Source organism: Orbicella faveolata, unplaced genomic scaffold, assembly GCF_042242905.1.
Source record: "Orbicella faveolata isolate gen_17 unplaced genomic scaffold, um_ofav_v1 contig_34, whole genome shotgun sequence".
In the NCBI taxonomy this organism is placed as follows: domain Eukaryota; kingdom Metazoa; phylum Cnidaria; class Anthozoa; order Scleractinia; family Merulinidae; genus Orbicella; species Orbicella faveolata.
In genome coordinates this window covers 11,575,631-11,594,655 of record NW_028301563.1, presented here as the reverse complement: position 1 = coordinate 11,594,655, position 19,025 = coordinate 11,575,631, and the positions used below count along the sequence as shown (strand labels likewise).

The 19,025-nt window shown below is 39.8% G+C and overlaps 3 protein-coding genes across 3 annotated transcripts; all 3 read right to left on the bottom strand.

The window, feature by feature from the left end:
- Positions 1-399: 399 nt before the first annotated feature.
- On the bottom strand, positions 400-3,518 carry LOC149104768 (fibroblast growth factor 1-like). Its single transcript, XM_089271009.1, has 3 exons — positions 3,110-3,518; positions 1,455-1,558; positions 400-1,255 (listed from the first exon to the last, which is right to left on the bottom strand). Exons 1-3 carry the CDS (start codon positions 3,234-3,236, stop codon positions 1,076-1,078), a joined length of 411 nt encoding a protein of 136 aa, XP_089127135.1. The 5' UTR covers positions 3,237-3,518; the 3' UTR covers positions 400-1,075.
- A 3,895-nt stretch (positions 3,519-7,413) lies between these two features.
- LOC110059101 (uncharacterized) lies at positions 7,414-10,371 on the bottom strand. Its single transcript, XM_020765783.2, has one exon. It carries the CDS (start codon positions 9,969-9,971, stop codon positions 8,988-8,990), a length of 984 nt encoding a protein of 327 aa, XP_020621442.2. The 5' UTR covers positions 9,972-10,371; the 3' UTR covers positions 7,414-8,987.
- Positions 10,372-12,502: 2,131 nt separating this feature from the next.
- Positions 12,503-17,598, bottom strand: LOC110059097 (extracellular calcium-sensing receptor-like). The gene has a single exon (XM_020765781.2). It carries the CDS (start codon positions 17,040-17,042, stop codon positions 14,202-14,204), a length of 2,841 nt encoding a protein of 946 aa, XP_020621440.2. The 5' UTR covers positions 17,043-17,598; the 3' UTR covers positions 12,503-14,201.
- Positions 17,599-19,025: the final 1,427 nt, after the last annotated feature.

Below are 19,025 nucleotides of genomic sequence, written 5' to 3'. Positions count from 1 at the left end.
AAGTTTTCAGACGACAATTACATGTAAAGGACTTGTCATTTGTAGTTTTATATTGGGCTTCTTCCACATGCTATGAAAGCCTCGTTTTTGAAACTGAAAAATGCTTGAGTAATATAATGGGGAAAGGAAGTATATGTTAAATGAGATGATAGGAAAGTGAAAAAATCTACAGTAAAAATGTATTTTACACAAAAAGTACAAGAACGTTTTCGGCAAATGAGTAAAACTAGGCAGGGTGTGCAAAGTTTCAAACAACGTTGCAAATAACTAAGTAAAGTTCTCTACCCCTTTCTCAATAATTCCAACTGAGGTGGAAGTCATTGTTGGAAAGGGAAAACTTTCAGTCTCTTCAAAAACGAAGCCAAATTTGTCACAAAATAAACATGACACATCTTCAACTTTTACCAGATTCAAGACTTCCATGTATATAATATTGGTATATTTTATTTTAGGAACGAATATTCAACCCGTTAACATTACGCAAGAGCGGAAATTCACTTGACACAAGGAATTAATTCGGTTTCCATGCTTTTAAAATATAGTTTTTACCAAGACATTATATTCTCTTGCTCTCACTCAGAACAATGCAGAGAAATGCGAAGTTATATTGTGTAATAAGATTGTTCCGAAAAATACAGATTCGTATTTCCAAGACTGTCTTTACTTTAATCCACTTCTATTGTTGTCACGATTTATCATCTTCCGTTGCTAAAGGATTTCTGCAATTTTTTACGTGCTGTTCTACAGATAAAATCAAACCCTCCTATAACATAATAATACCTTAGAACTTCTTCAAATATCAGGGGCGGATCTAGGGTGAGGGTGCAAGGGGTGGACAACCCCCCCCCCCCCGGAGATGAGGCCCTCTTCGTATTGGCTTTTAAAATTTGTATACCTCACCAGTCAGTTACGCCATTCCTTAGTGGTGCACCCTCTCCTAAGAAAAATCCTGGATTCGTCCCTGAATATCATCTATTTTAGTTATACTCTAGTCCAACTAAAATAAAGTTATTGCGCTATTAGCATTATTAAATGCACCAAGAATTTAATATCGAGCGGGAAATCTATTAGCAGATTAAACTCTTCTTGATAAAAATTCCACGGCTCTCTGGCCGGATACAGCTTTGGACCCAGGCTTTGCTCTGCCATCGTTTGTCAGTGCAAGAAACCAGCCTGCGTGAGGCTTGGACTCAAATGAACTGTAGCCATTCGTGTTATGATGTTCTTTAAAAAAACAATCTTCCACCAAGGAGCTCTGTTGAAAGTTAAGGACATAGGTTAAGTTAAATGATCTAGATTCGATCGAGCGAGAGAGCGAGCACGCGAATGAGTGAGGGAAGAAACGAAGGAAGGGAAGCTGGGTGACCGCGCGCGCGTGCATTAATTCGCGCGCGTTGCGTGCGTGTATAACTAAATCCTCATTGGCATTAATCATTGACATCATTGATACTTACGTAGGTCAAGAGGTTTCCTTTACTGTCCATCCCGATATATCTATTAGATACTTCTCCTCGTAACACAATTTCCCCTGGCGCAACAGATATCATTTCAAGGGTAGCTGCAAATCAATTTTAGAATAAACATTTCTCTGTCAACGGCTCTGGCAAAACGAAGTCAAAGATAAATGTAAGTTGGTAAACTTGTGTGTACTTCAGCGCGACCCCGTTTGGCAGCTTATGTGTGTACAGCTATGCTAGCTTTCCAATGCAACGAGATCTAAAAGTTTATCTTGATCTTTAACTCAAAGCGCTGTCAGACAAGCAAACTCTTCTCAAAATTCTTTTGCAATACAATTAAGTTGCCAAAGAAATTGCTTAGCGTGTTGAAAACACCCTTGAAAAATGAGAACATTCATGAAACATACAGCAAGCGCTACAAACTCAAATCTTAGCAAGAAAATCTTTGGCACTGCTTATGCGCGGTGTTTTCTTATAAAATGTTTATTTATCATATAAAAATATAAAACAAATAGAGTCCATGATATGTTGCCGTGCGTCTGTTCAGTAATAGATCACAGATGACGACAAAATGTGGAAAGAAGATCAGTGCACAAGCGGCCAAATCCGTCGATCCGAAAAACTATTCACGCCCCTCAATTCACCTCTCGCAAGATATCAAGATATAGATCAAGGTCTTATGCCTCTTATTAATTGGCCTAGTCTTTGACGTAAGGTAGGTCAGGGACGTAGCCAGTGTTAGGCAAACCGAGGCACTTGCCTTAGCCTTTTCTTTTTGTTTTTGTTTTTGTTTTTTTTTTGCTTTTGTTTTTGTTTTTTTCGTTTTGGTTGTTTTTCTTTTTAAAGGGGGAAAGTAAAACATTGCTAAATACCAAGGAAAAGAATTTGACCACAGAAATTACCTCACTTTCTGGGTAAGGCCCTGTAGGGCAGGCCTTTCGTAGCAGTAAGCCAGACATAACAGTGTTTTGAAGTCACTTAACATTACAGTCGATCACTGATTTTTTTTTAATAAATAAATTAATTCAAAACTTCTCGTCAAACCACTCGTCTGCAAAATTGTTTCGCCGCGCCCAGATTTCGAATTTTCCCAATATAACGTAATTGCTATCAGACTATATTCCAAATGACAAACACATATGCTTAACATTTGAAAAAAAATTATTTGATGCCTAATATTTTCACCTTTGCAACAACCCTAGCGCGACTTTAACTTGTCTTGCAAGATTGTCACGTGACTCTCTCAGAACCGGTGTGATCTTTTTCAGTCCAAAAGACGGCCGAGATGTAATGTGGCCTTACACAAACTGGTATACCTGTTGAAAGTGTTTTCACCTAATTAAGACAAACCCTCCAAGTCATCATAATTCTCCACAAATTCTTAAGGACTTTATGAAGAGAGAACTCCTTTCCCCTGGTTATTTACGTCGAATCTTCGACACAAGTTGTGAACAATACAAACCGGCAAGCATAAAATGATCGAAAATTAAAACTTTAAAACCTTGAAGCCGGGCTAATTTGTTTATCCTGGTTTAAGCTCTGATCTTTCATTAGCGAACTTAGTAGGAACAATTGCACTCGTTGTTTAAGACCTGTTGGTTTACAGTGTGTACGATACATGTGTGTGTAGTAAACAGAAGAATTAAACCTACTATAAACATCACCGATTCGTTGTTGACTCCCCTCAACTGTGTCATCTGTTACTCGCAAAAAGAACCCGTGACGGGAGATCAATTGCGTCTTTCGGGAGACGTTTGTTGTGGGCTGAAGAGAAGTCATGGCCGGCGCTGCGATCTGTACACAGTTTCAGGCAGGGCCTTTCACTTTCAAGGGTGAATATGCAAAGTTTATTGGTGCAAACCTAACAGATTCCTCTTAGCCGTCAAAGCTGCCCAATTCATTTTCTGTGCATTACTTCAATCACCAAAATAAAAACCCAGGCGCCTTCCCACGAAATTGTTTTAACCAGTATGTCTACAACCGTTTGCTGTAACCTTTAGTGGAAATTACAGTACCTTGGAAAACAATTAAGAGCTTTTCCTGCGTTGTCTGAGATAAAAGCTTTTCTTTTGACGTTTTATTTAAGGGTGGTTAATTTGCATGTTGCATCAGTTGATCAGTCATGCGTGCGAGTATTGGGACGGTGGAATTTCAATTAGATGTAAAAATAGTTCACAGATGACTGTGACTTTAAGAGGACACTTACTATATCGTACAGGAGTTGATATCGATGACATTACACTGAATTGCATGAGACTTCAGACTTGACAAGCGGTTTGATCGATAAGTTAGGAATGTGCGAATCTGACACTCTCCAGAGGCCGTGTGATGTCATAAAAGCATTATGTCAAGCGTTAGCAGGATGGGAGTGCCTGGGTAATAGTACTTCGTCACAGCTTTGCCTTTGGGTCTCTTTCTTTCTGAAATCTCTGTTAAAAATGGCTAGCTCCGTGAGCGGGCAAGATGAACCAAATACTGTGATGTGATTGGCTATCCTAGCGGGCAAGATGGCACTATTTGACCCGCTCGGAATTTTCGCTCTGTCCCGCAGGAAAAATTTCCCCGAAATCCATATAATAAATCCCTTATTGACCAGGCATGTAAAAAAAATGTAAAGGGTAATGTAACTCTTTTTATAGTGGCCATGCACTTAGCTATACAAGCACTAAGCTTAGCTAGTTTACAGGCATGCCACTAAAACAAAGGAAACAAATATTTCAAATAAAGGTAACATAGTTAAAAATCCCAACTGGCAGGAGGCAGACCAGTTGGCTATTTAGGTCAAGATGGCACAGTGCGTTCGTTTGTTGCAAGTTTACCTCGACTCCGTGTCGGTCTATAAACATGGATGTCCAGCCATCTTGACCTCACGCTTGGTCAATAACCCATATTTATCAGTTAAATTTTCGGCGGTTTCTCGGCTACCGGTTAAAACTTCTCAGTTATCACGAATTTCTGCAGATCTCAGATCTTTGCCATCAGTAATTAAAAAGTTTGACTAATTTTCAGTTATCAGCTGAGCCCCGTTATGCCCTCACACGCGCATGCGCACATTCCCCGATAGCGATCATGGCGACTAACGGGGAAGTTACGCGAATGGAGATTTGGAAAGTGCTGAGCACAGCGTCGAAATTGAAAACCGTCAAGAAAACACAAATACAGGGAGCGGAAAAAGAACAAAGCATCAAATAAAAATGCGCAGAAAACATTCAGTCCATTAAGCGTCTTAGTCTCTCTATGTTATTTTAGCAGAGTGGATGACTTAATTTAATTTGATCCTCTGTACCCTGCTGAATTGATGGTTCTGAAACCAGTTGTCTCTGTTTGTTTGTTTCCTATTTAGACTGGAACTTGTCGCGTTTTGATCATCGGAAGGACTTGGTTTAATCACACTAGATTGTCTGGATTACTCTATTTCGAATTAATTACCAGGGCCGGGTTAGGATTAGCGAGAATTTTGATTTCAGTTTTGTAGTTTTTCGCTGAGGTTTCCTGTTCGTGGATTGTCTAGGTTAAAGGAGCTACGTCATGGTTTGCGCGTCTCGAAAAGTTTAACCTAAAATTTTTCAAGTTCGTGGTTTGTAATCCGTGTCAATCTTGTCCATCCCTTACCATCCTTGTTCATTTGTGGTTTACTATTATTTCTTAAGTGTTTTTTCACCTTAGTAAATTATTATTTTCAGGTTTCATTCAATTTAAAGGTAATTTTGTACGTCCAAAATAACACAAAATACCATGACTAAGCTATTTCGAGTTAATTACCAGGAAGAATATAAAAGCAGAAACTGACACAACGTAGATGATTTTTTTGAAGGTGTACTATATTCCGGCTGGCCAAACCAGCCTTCTTCAGGTACAATGAGAATTTTACATTGGGACAGCATATTTTCGTACTAGTTGACAGTGGAAATTAAAGATGAGCATATGGTAAAATAAAATAATGAAATAACATAATAAAAGGAAACAATTAATATGTTTCTTCGCAGATGTTCAGACCGTCGCGATCAATTGTTCTGCCTTTTTGAATCAAAAAAGCTTCCCTGGCCCTACGGATGGAGTCTCGGTTGGAAAAGATTTTTTTCGATTGGGATTAATTGCATGTCGTTAGCAGTGTTGTTAGAAGAGGACAGGAAATGTTCTGTGGCTGTAGTGGGTTTAGATTTGTTGTTACCAGGAGTTAGGGTTATCTATGGTACGGCGGTGTTCATTAAATCGGTCTTTTAAACGTCGTTTCGTCTCTCCTATGTATTGTAAATTACAGCGGTTACATTGAACAGGGGCTCCCAACGAATCGTTTCGGTAAATTATCTGTTCGGAAGGCTTTAAATCCCCTGTGATTTTCTTAAGAGAATTGCCACCTCGAACTTTAGTGATATGAGAAAATGTCTGTTGTTTTCGGATTGTTAAAAATGTCGTTTTGAGTACCGAAAAGGGGTCAGCTATCATTTTCGGAAAGGCGATAAGACCTAAGGTTTTCGGGAAATGGACAAAAAAGCCCTAATAAATTCGAGAATACTCAAGTTCCCCTAGAATAACTGAACAGATAAAAAATTTTTAGCGCAACCTAAAATTACCCTACAGAAAGCCTAAAACAGCGTTTAAAAGCATTCGAGAGAAAACGGCCGTTGGGTGTCCCTAATTGAATCATTTAGATGAGGTTTTTAGTGTCACAGGTCAGATTAGATTTTTATGGGGTGCGTTTCCTCAGTAGAAAAGATGGTATATGTGGTAAGCTCGTGAGAAGTGTAGGGACAAGTAGCACAGTTTTTGCCACAACGGAAAGAACTAGAAGGAAGTTGGGGATTGGCAGAATTAGAAGAGACTTAAGCTGTATCTACTAAGTCACGAATGTTGGGGGAGTGTTTAAAGGCTACAACAGGCAAATGCTGACAAACGTCTTTGCAGCGGTTTGGCGAACCAAAGCGTTTATATGAAGAAAAGTTGTCCCGCTTGCCAGCGTTACCCTACCTGCCGAGGCGGGACCGTGAACTCGCCCACCCGAGTTGTCTCGGTCCCCTGAAACGAGTTCGCGATCCTCTTGTAGACGGTTGGTTGAATTTTGCAAAGAAATGAGCTAAAAGTTACCTCGGCCAGGGTAACTCGGGGTGTCTTGGGTATCCGGGGCCGAGACCATTTAAATGGGGCCTGAGGCAGTAACGTAATTTTTCGTTTCAGAAAAGAAAGCCACGCTAGTGTTAGTTCTGGGTGTTGAAGCGAAACAATAGATATTGAATATTGCTTTAATATCATAACGGAAAATTGAGTATTGCTATAAGATCATACATTAAGGACTGAGTATAGTGTACTTCGTTTTTCAACTCAGAAACAAAGGATGTCTGTCACCGCAAAACAAATCAAGACGAAATAAGCTAACACGAAATACAAATTATCCGTGAACTTCCGGTTACGAAATAATGAACAGTAATGCAGCGTAGAAAATCACTTTTAATCGCTCTTTTGTCTATCGTAATGCGCGAATAACAGGATCCCGGGGGCGGGGGGAACTCTCAGAAAAATTGGGTGGGGGAAGGGTGGGGGTGTGCGGCTCGCTTCCCAAAATTGAGACCACAATCTGCGATTTTCTCTATCCTGATTTATGACTAGACCAAAATTCGATACCCCATTTTAGACCTGACCCTTAGTTGGTTTGTTCCGTAGTTCAGACCGATGTTAAAGGGATTGTAAAGGGCTCTTGCTGATGGTCTTTTCGATTATCATGAAAAAGTAGCTTCTTGTAAAGAACATGCCCAATTCAAGACTAGAGTGCAAAAACCATACCCTATTCAAGACCAAAATGGCCAAAATCGGTCCGCTGTTTATGACCTAAACGGCTAAAAACCATACCCTTTGGGGCCGCACATACGTACCTATATAGCCCATATAAGGGAGTGATCCACGACCTCTTTCAGGTGTTAATCGCTCGTTCATTGATTTGACATGGTAATGACAAGAAGAGTTCACTGAAAGGAGTTTATTACTTTTATAGCAGCCTGGCTAATATCAGCACTACTTTTAAGGTCGTCTAACAAACTTTTTTAAGCTGGAAACTAAACTAACGACGCTATAAATACGACCCATAGGGGAGCACACTCCCGAATACCGCGCAGTTATACATACAGTATATGTAAATACTATTCACAAAGTCTTTTTTCCCAGATTAGGGACTATTTTCGTCCAAATTAACGCGAAAGCAAACGTAAGAATAAATAAAATAAAACTAGATACCCATCCGGAAATTCCAGTCGAATTTGAAATATTTCCCCAGGAAAGTTGTCGCTTTATCCGTCGCATCTGACACTTCTAAAAAAGCTTGAAGTGAACAAGTTTTCTTTCTTTTCAAATGTCTCATTCTATACGAGATCTAACGCTTTTTATCAGAGCACAAAAACGACATGGTTGCTCCAAAAATGCAAATCACTAACATATTAATTTAGCAAGCGACCAAAACAGAACCCCAGATTTTTATTATACAAAGAAAAATAAACATAGGATTTAAAAATATACGTTTATATACACATTCTTGCCTAACTATTCTCGTTTGCGGCTAATTTAAGCATTTTTCAAAAGCGACAATAATGCGTTTTCATAGCCATTATAGATATATTGGAAAAGAACTTTCTATTATGTGTATACATTTCTTTAAAGTACAAATTTCATTTTAGGCGTTATATTGTACATAAAACCTCTGTAACACGGACACCAAACTACAGGGGTAGAACGCATTCTCCGTGTAACGGAAGTGTCTGTGTCATAGAGGTCCCTAATATGGATGTGTGCGTTTTAAATATAGAGGAAGCTGTAAAGATACCGATAGTTAACGTTCAGCTTTATTTATTTCTGTTTAAAGCCGGCGCGATGTATAAAGAATAGCCGGAGGCGAAACCGAAAATTCTGTATAACCAGTTACAGACCGACTCCGAAAAACGCTTATAACAATTTCAACAACGCATTATATGGTTATAGTTATTTGGTAATTCCGAGAGCATTTTATTTTCACGATTAGATAAATTACGTTCAGTGGCAAACTACGTCGAGATCGAAGTCACGGCGAATTTTTTTTCCTTTTATATAGAATTTCCTACAGTGCAAATATTTGCATGTGTACTATTAAAAACCCCCATTCTTTTGTCTCTTCATCTCTTTGACATATAATAAATCCAATTCTGTTCGAGAATTATTTATACATTTTGCAATATATTCTTTAAAGAAGAAACTGATCTAAAGCGATACTTAGTAAAAAGCCTTAACAACCGTCCTTAAAAATACCGCACCATCTTTTTGGCGCGTTTAAACATGTTAAGAACACCTGCTTTTTAGAATAACTTTCCGCTAGCCAAAACTGTCAGCAGAAGCAAAGAATATTCTGAAAATCTCGACAACGGGGCTTTTCAGCTAAGCGTTTTCCCACCGCAATTCGACAAATATCCTTTGGCACGGTGTTCCTCGCAAATAATTTAGGACCCCGTAGCAAAACCGTTTAATAAAGTCACAAAAGCACGTCGTTTGTAGCAAAAGGTAAACATGACTAATTTATACAAAAACCTCTTTCTCTTCGGCATAACCGGCTGTTTTCAAGTTAAGCGTTTCTTGAAGCTCGTAACTTCCCTCATTTCGTTTCTTAAGGCGATGAACTAAGAAAACAAGCAGTATTACGGCGCAAGCCGCACCAGCGAGGAGCGCCACAAGTATTTCGATCGTGACAAACCCAAATAAAGTTTTTCGGTCTTTGTTTTCTTCCGGCGGAGGATCTTTTTGGTTCTGTACATCGCCGTCGCCTTTTGTGGTAGTTTCGATTGTCTTGGATTGTTCTGTCGCGAGCCCTGTGGGATTTACAGTCGTCGAGCGACTAACCAAAACACGGGAAGTTTCAGAAGCTATCGCCAGAGATGACAACGACGGCGAACTTTTTACGGTCGCGGTGTCGACTGTGTTGACGGCTCTCATATATGGAGTACTGTATAGCGGATTAGTAACAACAGTATTGCTTGAATTTCCATCCCTTCTCGTTGTAGGAGCTATATTAATCGTGGTGTTACCCGAAGGAGCGCTCGTTACAAAACCCACCGAGGCCGACGCCGCGGCGTTCGCTGAAACGGTTTGACCAAACGCACGTGTAGCACTTGTTGTGCCATTTAACTTTTGCCCACTGCTCGAATTTCCTTGCACGTTCAAATTTTCATCATTTCCGTCAGCAGGAGCTGATGGTTCGTCACTCTGCACGTATTCTTCTTCGTCGCCACTTCCCAGACCGTCTGTTTCTTTTTCTCCATCTTCATCGTCAACGGTGTAACCGGAATATTTTTCCTTCTCGCCATCTGTTTCTCTTTTCGTTCTGATTTCGACGTACGGTTCGTCAGGAAACTCTTCGTCTAAAATCACTATTTTGTTTTCCTCTCCGCCTACCTTATTTGTCTTTTTTTCGAGTGCAGCATTGTCGGCTTCAATTTTAGCGATGTCGCCTTCAAAACAACCGTAAATTATCAGACTGGAGATGACAAACCGAAAGAACTTCATGTTAAACTCCACTCTGGCGAAAAACAGTGCCGCAGATTTGAGTTTTAAACGCAATAAAGGGTCACGATGAATCCATCGTTTGTACACGGCTCTCTTCTCTTAATCCCGCTCTTGGCCAGATGTAAGTCAGTTCTGTGTCAAAAGCTTGATTTGTCTGCGTTGACGAGAACAGTTCAAGAGTTCGTGTATGTGTTGTCAACTTCCTCTCGCGAAATTACCCTCTTTAGCCCTAGCCCGTGTTTACATTCTGCGGTTACCTGCTGTGGCTGTCGGAGCGAAAAATTGTCTGAGCGAGAGCCAAGTGTAACTCAATAGCTTCGGCATCGTTCGCATACAATAGAGAACGTTTTCAGTTGTGCCTTGACAATAGACAAGCTGAATTTATCATTTTTCTGTCAAAATAATGACAGGTCTTTTTTGGGTTAACACCTGAAATGGGCGGGCATGGAAACTTCTTTTTTATGCTAATTTATTGTTCTTCAGTGTCCAGTGACTTTCATAATTTTACGGAATCTTTCAATATATTCATTTTTAGTCTCTAAAAATCACTTCCCTTGCTTAAATCGACCGTATTTAGTTTTCTTTGAAAACAATTCAAACAAATCTGTTTTCGCAACGCTATAAAAATTTAAAATCACGGGTTTTTTTTACGATAACATCGCGAAAAAAAAGTAATTCTTTGGATTTATTAGTATTACACATGACAAACCTTGAGGTTACTATGGAAAGAAAAACGCCGGGAAAAAATTAAAATTCCTTTGAAATAATGCCAAGGCATATTAATTGTGAGTTTGCATCTGAAATGACCGCCAAAAATAATTAAACTTCTACGAAAATTTAACTCATTTGCAGATCTTGATAACATGTTCACAGTGCCTTTAAAATTCAATCTCGTGCCAAGGCCGCAAAAATTGTAAATAATTTATGCCATGATTTGTTGAGACTTTACAACCACTAAATTATTCTGAATGTGTGATTTTATGTAATCAGTTCGTCGTAAAAGGTATATAATTTTCATTACAGTTCCCTTTCTTTGTCATTCGTTTCACTTTGTGTTAAGGGTTTTTGTTTTCTAAATAAATTGGCAGAGTCAATAATTTACATGGTTCTTAATTTCGATATCTCTTGGTCACTTTTGAAACTGAAATCACCTGCCCGCCAGACTTCATGACAGCATGCAAACATATGTAAATTGTAAATAAAAGCTACCCGCCGTACTAAGTGGACTTTTGACGCCAGTTTGCTAAATACTTCACATTCGTGCCAATTAAAAAGCGCAGTATATCCATTGGCTCGGCGCAGTTGCTTGAAGTATTTGAACGTATCAGAGCAAAGAGTATCTTTTCAATTACAGTCCACGCACCGTTAGTGATCTTTGTTTGGCTTTACAGTCTTTGTTTCTCAGTTAAAGGAGCTCGGTCACGGAATTTTCAATAATTTTGGCCGCGTGCAAAATTACCTTTAAATTCAAGGAAACCTGAAAATAGTAGTTTACTAAGATAGTAAAACACCAAAGAGATAATAATAACCGTAACAAAACAAGGATGGTTAAGGATGGAGAAGATTAACACGGATTACAAACGACGAACTTGAAACATTTACGCTAAACTTTTCAAGATGCGCGAACTTGCGGAAAGTCAGTTAAATAGTCAATTCGCGCGTGCTTTCTCTCCAAAGGCGATTTTCATTTACCACACGTTTCTTCAGTGACAGTTTTTTTTAAGAGAAAATTTGCGATTGGTTATAGCGCAGGCCAACCACTCTGGCCAACTTAGAGGTCAATATCGTTCGAGGATGTGGCCAAGGATTTAATAAAAAAAAGCAAAGTCCCGTTGAAAAGGTCATGGAAAAAAAGGATGTCTCTCTCAAACGGGCAGTCCAGAACACTCCAAATATTGTACAATCTGATTGGTTAAGAGAGCGGTCCAAAATTGAACGATATGATTTCTGAAATCTGAGACCTGCGAACGAAGATTCACACTCGACTAGCTTCGACTGACTGAAGTGTCTCAAGCGAAGAATTTTTACAAGATTAATATTAATATTGATGCTTAGTCTTTACTCACACATTTTTGGTTTTAACCGAGGTCAAAGTTATTTATCAACGCTGGTTATGCCGCAAAATTGCACAAAAATGTTTAGAAATCTTACTTTTGTTATACTTTGACATCAGACTAAGTAAAGGAAGAGAGCAACAATTTTTTTTCGTTACAAAAAGCAACTTTTGAGCAACTTTTTGAGAAATTGCGGGCAACGTTTTGGGAAATCTCGAGCAACTTGTGGAAAGCCCTAGCTCCGTTTCCCCAAACAGTACTTCGCCCAATTTAACTCATTTACCGCTATTTGACTATAAAATTCCTCTTACTTACGCGCCAAGAAAACCCTATGAGGAAAACCTGGGCCAAACAGTACCTTGAACTCTTGCGGACTCACGTTCGTCCCAGGCTCTCTTATGTTTGCTCTTTAAACGTGTTTGGAGAAGTTAACCTATTCCGATGTCTCTTAGTGAAATAAGTAAGGTACGCAGCGGATCCTTTCTGATCATTTTGAAATGACAATAACACGTTTATTGAGCAAAAATTGATAATATGTTTATTTACATTCCGTTTAAGAACTTTTCAGTTAACCATTTCCGAGTTCGCTTGTGCCTCTGTTTCAAAACGAGTCTTGGTGTAAAACCTTTTATATCGAAATCAGTTCGATTTGCATGGAAAAGAACCTGTAGGGGGAACACATTTTCGCACAGACTCCGCGTTTCGACACTGAGGCAAAAGGCACTCGGAAATGGCCTATTCGAATATCTCTATGTCTACATGCCATTCGATATGAAAAATAATTAGGCTTATCAAAATTGGACTCTGCCAATGAACTCAGCCAATATTTGCAAATTTGACAGCATTGTGGTCTTTAATTATTTCGTTTTACCTAGAGACTATGGTACGGGAAACAAATAATCGTATGAAATTCCGGGTTGTGATGTAATTACAGTCAAAACTATCTATAGCATGTTTCACCCGCACTACATAAAAATAGATATTTAAAAAACAACGATATGCTGTAAGAAAAAAATAATTCTTTCTTAATAAATAATCACTTTTACCAGTAAACATTTGAGTCGCAAACTTAGCGTGTAAGAGACAAAATTGGCTGATTATACTTAAACTTGGCCATGAACGTTAACTTTTAGTAAAATGAAAAAACCATAACTCAGGTTAATTTTAAGAAGATATTTTACATCCCTATGTCAATCGAAGGAGAAAAAAATAAGGCCAGGCTCATGGCTCTCAGTATTAATTTTAACTCTGGTTACTGTAGCATGAAACGACTTGGAGTATTTCTACTCCTCCCTGGCCGGGGCCGCCGCAGGTTATTACCAAACATTCTGTCAAGTTTTCCTAAACAATTCGCCGATACATATGCATCGATCTGGGTGGAGAGAGGCACTGTAAGAGTGAAGAGTCTTGCCTTAGGACACAAAGCAAATCAACAATAGTGGTTTGATTTCGTAAACGAATCACACGATAAATGACAGATGACAAGGACTTATAAGGATAGAAGATGGCTAGAACGCTAATGAATTGCTATATTGTTCTATATTGCAAATGCGAGGCTTACGTTGACGGAATTCCTGTCAAATCTTTACACTTAGAGCAGCTTCTCCTTGTTGTTCTTTTTCGCCCTTGCGCGGGCATTTTTCTTCTCGCACGTTCTTTCGAGCACCACACGAAACGAACGCTCGTGGACTAGAAAATCTTGTTGTAGCAAGGTCTAGTTTGCCACAATTGACAGTTTAGCGCGCTAGCCTGGTGATAGTACAAATAGCACATGCTATTTATGCAACTACAGATACAAACATCCAGACCACACAAGGGGATAACTATCCACCAGATAAATCACGTATCTAGGGGTCGAGAGTTCATAACAAAAATACGCGACCCATTGCAGAGTGTTATCCGTTGGATGGCGTTATCCACTCTTCGAACAACTGGTTCCAGGTATGGCGACGCCTTATTTAAGTCTGATCGTCTTCAAGGTTCATTAGACGAGACGAAAGTACATCAACAAGGCGTCCCCTGCTAGTTTGAATTCGTAGAACACTGTGTATACCTTTCAATGATTTTAATCGTGTGGATCCAACTCGACAAAGTTAATTACAAGACCAGCTTGTCTGCGAAAGAACTACGTAAATTTGCTTGAATACGAAGAGTGTTTTAGTAAGTGATGCTTCCCTCATGCAACTGCATAAGCCAGTACTTCACTTATGCTGCTTATTTCGTCCTCATTAGCTGTCCCCGTTTCTTTTCCTTTGATTTGCTTGGGGCCATTATCAGTAGCTACCTTCTCTTCTGTCAATTCGTTAATAGGCGCTGTGCTATCACGTGACAATTGGGACGTCGTTCTTCCATTGGTCAAACCGAAAGTGGCGCCATGATTCACGTGACCCTGGTCTTGACTCAACTGGGTTTCTGAGGTGACCTGGTTAGGAGATGGTCCCGGATGTGTGACGTACTGGTCAACCGTTTCGTGATTGGTCACTACTGTGTTTATTTCTGATTTGAAGAAAATAATATACAGTTTAGGGATAAAAACACAGCCCATACAGGCAAACACTGCGAAGAACAACGTGAAAGAGACCACAAGGATGCGGTTGTTTCCCACAACAAAGCGATAAGTCGGAATGAAGGCTACGAGAAGAATGCAGAGAGCAATGGTGGAGAAACTCATCGACTTCGCTTCGTTGAAATTGTCCGGTAAACGTCTCTCGCGGAACGCTAACAAAGTTGCCAGCACAAGAACAACAATAGGAAAGGAAAAGGCGATGATATGAGCTACGGGAAAGCTCTCGTAACACTCAAGCAACCGAGTGTTGTCGTCCTGGTTTTGATACCGAACCACGGACAGTGACGTCGCCTGCCAAGCGATTATCAAAACAGCTTGAAGCAGAACAACCACGCCAACCTCAAGGAGCTGTAAATAAGCCGTGCGCATGTCCGTTAGATGCGAAACCGCTGACTGGAGCAACTGCGTTGCAGTCTTTGACTTGGCAAGAAAAAAAGCTGCGTAAAGGACGAATATGATGAGAAGTAGGACACTTGCCGCGATACAGGAACCATCAGTTGGTTTTATAGTCACTTGTGTAATGCTCGTGATAAACGACAAGTACAGTGTGATAAAAAACAAGATCAACAGGTATGGGCTCGACCACATAATAACAGGCGTGTTCCGTTCACGGAGGAAAATAACTGCCACAACGGTCAACACAGCAATACCAACACAACTCACGGTTATAATGGAAATTCCCGCGGGATCCGAGGACTTCGTATAGACTACTTCACGTACGATGCACTGTGTTCTCTCAGCGTTTGCATAATGCGAGTCATCGCAAACCGTGCAAGACAGGGAACCCGACTTAAAGCTGACGGTGCCCTTGTCACATTTTTGACAGTTCCAGCAGCATTCTGATTGGCCGACGACTCGCTCGCCGGGTTGACATTCGCGGAAGCAGGTCGACAGTGGTTTTCTTCCAGAATTCCACTTGATTAAAGTTTCATTAACACTAAAACTTGATTGTTGGTTATTTTTACTCCAATAACCCACGTCAACATATTGAAAACGGTTTTCATTGTTCAGCTGAAGATTCCTTATTACATAGTCACTGGCAATTCGCTCGCCATCTTTGTCAAATTGGACCTTGTTGTAATCAACTCCCAGAAATTCGACGCTTGACGCAAACTCGAACAGCGTCTCTGGTGTAATGGGCAGAGTTAAGTTCGGACACCGCCCCAGAGGCCGCGATGCATTGCAAGTTAAAATGTCGTGTATTGCGTGAGCAATGACGAAAACAGCGTCAATAACATTTGCAACGAAGTCTTTACCAAGTTCGTGGTCAGGGGGGAGCACTGCATCAAGATTACACGTCTTCTTAAGTTGTAACGGCTTAGAGTCTGAACTAACCGCCGCGTTTTGGAGAACTTCACAATTCAAATTTTCCTCCAAGTATCTAGTAAACCACGAGTTGTTCTGCGACAGCGCATCGCGAATCGACAATTCTCGAACAAACCTTTCGAACTCTTCCACTTGCTTAGATCTTATAGAGAAACTAAACAGCCCCTCTAGCATAGCCTCGCTAACGTTCATGTTGGCAAGCTCGGAACTGAGCGAATTCCACCCATCGCTCGTCACCCACGTGCGATCTGTAAGCTCCATTTTTTCCGCCTGTTTCAACAATCTTTCTCCCTGTTCGAAGTAACTGAAAACAACCACAACTTTGGCTCGTTCTGTGCTTTTTAATCGAAATAGCGTGTCTTCGATTTGCCGATCAGCGTTCGGCGAACCAAATGCAATGTATTCGTCATTAGCAATGCACACACTCAAGTTCTTGGCAGCGGTTTTGAACGCTGCAGCTCCCATTTTTCCGTAGTCGTCGTCGCTTGCGATTAGAAACACGTAATTCCATTGAAAGTGATGAACAAATTCTGCCATCGCCTGAGCTTGATATTCGTCAGAGGGCACAGTTCGAAGAAACGAGTTATAGCGTGTCTTGTCACCAAGAATGCGACTCGTTGAGGCATAACTGATCTGAGGTATACCGTACAAGCCCAGCAATCTGGCCACAGGAATGGAAATCCACGACACGGCTGGTCCTATTACCGCGGAAATTCGCTTATCGCCCGGGCGGGCATCACTGGCGTTTTGACAACAATCGTCGTGGCCTTTGCAAATCGAATTGGGACGATATTTCGACACGATCTGAATTGCGTAACTCATCGATTTCGGGATGCTCTCGCATGTGTTCTCGATTTCGTAACCAATGGTTTTGTTTGGTAAAAGTGAAGTCGAATTGTTGATCTTGTTCACTGCGTAGAGCATTGCCATCATCCACGCGACGCCATTTGAAAACAAACGTTCGCATTTTCCACCGTCTTGCGTCGTTATCGGAAATAATCCTTTTAGCATTATATCTCCATTTTTCCAAATCCACTTGTGTTCATCGCCGTGTTTATGAAATTGCTGATATGTAAATGAAAAGAGAGAGACGAAGAAAATAACACAGCAGCCAGAGCTCCACATTGTCTCGAATCCGCACGTAAATGCTCTGTTCAAAGTTGTGAATTTGCTACTGGTAAAACTAATTGTTCCCACAAATGGAAATTACATCGGGCGAGCAATGTTTTTTAATTTGTCCGGTTGAATCGCTCCAAGTACAGCTGTTTTTAGGCACGGAGTCCGAACAATAGAAGCGAACAGATATTCAGAAATGTCATGTCATGTCATCTTTTCAATATGTACATACATATAGACGTCTGTAACTGCATGTAAAATTCGATTAGTTGATTAACCAACGGACACTGCTAATCTTTTTGTCCCTGTTCTAAAACGAAAATTAAAACTGAAAGGAAAGAGTCCTTTTCACCTTTTATAGAGCAGCGAGATGATGACTAATTAAAAGCAAAATTTGAATAGTCAAAAAATCATGCTTTCAAAGAAGACAAACTCTCCAGTGTCAATAGCAACCGAATAACGTCGATCTGGGTCGACATAATGCAAATATTGACCACAGTATTTTCTTAATCTAAATCATCCCAGAACAGCAACAGAAACAAAACAATACAAACTACACAGAAATTGTTTCGAGGACAATTTGTGCCAGCGATGAATCATTTGTGTATTACAAAGACAACCAACACAAGCTGGTCAAGAGGTGGTAGAATGAAACGACGCCATCTTTTTTTTTTTGTTTTTTTGTTTTTGTTTTTTTTGTTTTTTTTGTTTTTGTCCTTTTGTTGCTCATTGTTCTACGTTTTTCTACCCCCTTTGATTAAATAGTCATGACAACATGCCAAAAATAACCTTGTACGTGCTATGAATTTTCGCGAAAGAATTAAATAGCAGTTAAAATTTTCGTTCAAGCGGGAAAATGCACTTCAGCGAAACTACTAACGAGCCCTCAGTCAAGCGTTTGAATTTCATTATTTTATAATTACCACTAAAAAAAAGTAAAAATAAAATAAATACGGTGAGCCATACATCAAAACAATTATGCGTGTGTGTCTAACACACGTCAGGCTTTAGTCAACACGTCTTTACCAGTGACGTGCGACTCGCCTTCTGTTCCATCAACCAGCGGCTTGATCAGAAGAGAAAAATATGTTGTGTAACGCGTAACAATTATACCCAAAGACGTGTCAGGCGAAAGTTACTGGTTCTTCCAGAAGGCAATACGTTTAAAGAAGTTGTTTATCGAGGAAAGATACATAAGAACGTTTTTGGTGCTTCTTTTGAAATGGCATTTTATTTAATTGTAAAATTCACAGCTGCTGTATATTATTACATTTTGCAAAGTGAGCAGAAAAAATTTCAAGTTGTCAAGGAATGAAATTGATATTTATTTCAGTGTCTGGACCGTGCCTCTTCGCCGGACTGTTTCATTTAACAATCACCTTAAAGTTAAAAATAAACTCAAGCCAAGCCCCTCCCTCAGGAATTGTGGTTCCATTAAGATATTTCAAAATTTCCAACGAGCACTCCTGTAAGTGTCAGATGGTAGTTCCCTGTTTTGATGTCTGACTATTACAGACAATGTTTTCCACAAACTGAATTGAACGACGGATGTCAAGCTATGAAATTTGAAATCCAGTTTTGGCCATCTGTTCTAATTAATCGATTCGTCTGACCTTTTTTTGTTGTTTGTTCTGTTGTGTGTTATTATTCGATTTGAACACAAAATCCTCTAAAACAACATAATCACTGAGGCTCCTTAAAAAATAGCTAATACAAGTAAAGAGTTCACTTTCTTTCGAGTAACCATTTTACTTTTCAGATGTAGGAAGGATGTTCACTTACAAGTCCTTCAACACTTCTCCCTTTTTTTGAAGCGTACAGGAAGTTGGTGTCGTCATTTGTCTCTTTTAATGGGTTTTCCACAACTGATGGCTTTGTCAAGAAACAAAAACAACACAGGGGTCTTATCAAGCATAGATAATGTTTTCACAAGAAACAAAACGACATATTTGCCATCTTGATCTGAGACTTCCTTGTCGCTGCTCAGTAGGT

Coding starts and splice junctions, on each gene's coding strand:
- LOC149104768 (XM_089271009.1), bottom strand. CDS start 3,236: ATGACTTCTCTTCAGCCCACAACAAACGTCTCCCGAAAGACGCAATTG. Junction 1,559..3,109: donor ACGAATCGGTGATGTTTATA/GTAGGTTTAATT, acceptor ATTGATTTGCAG/CTACCCTTGAAATGATATCT. Junction 1,256..1,454: donor AAGGAAACCTCTTGACCTAC/GTAAGTATCAAT, acceptor AACTTTCAACAG/AGCTCCTTGGTGGAAGATTG.
- LOC110059101 (XM_020765783.2), bottom strand. CDS start 9,971: ATGAAGTTCTTTCGGTTTGTCATCTCCAGTCTGATAATTTACGGTTGT.
- LOC110059097 (XM_020765781.2), bottom strand. CDS start 17,042: ATGTGGAGCTCTGGCTGCTGTGTTATTTTCTTCGTCTCTCTCTTTTCA.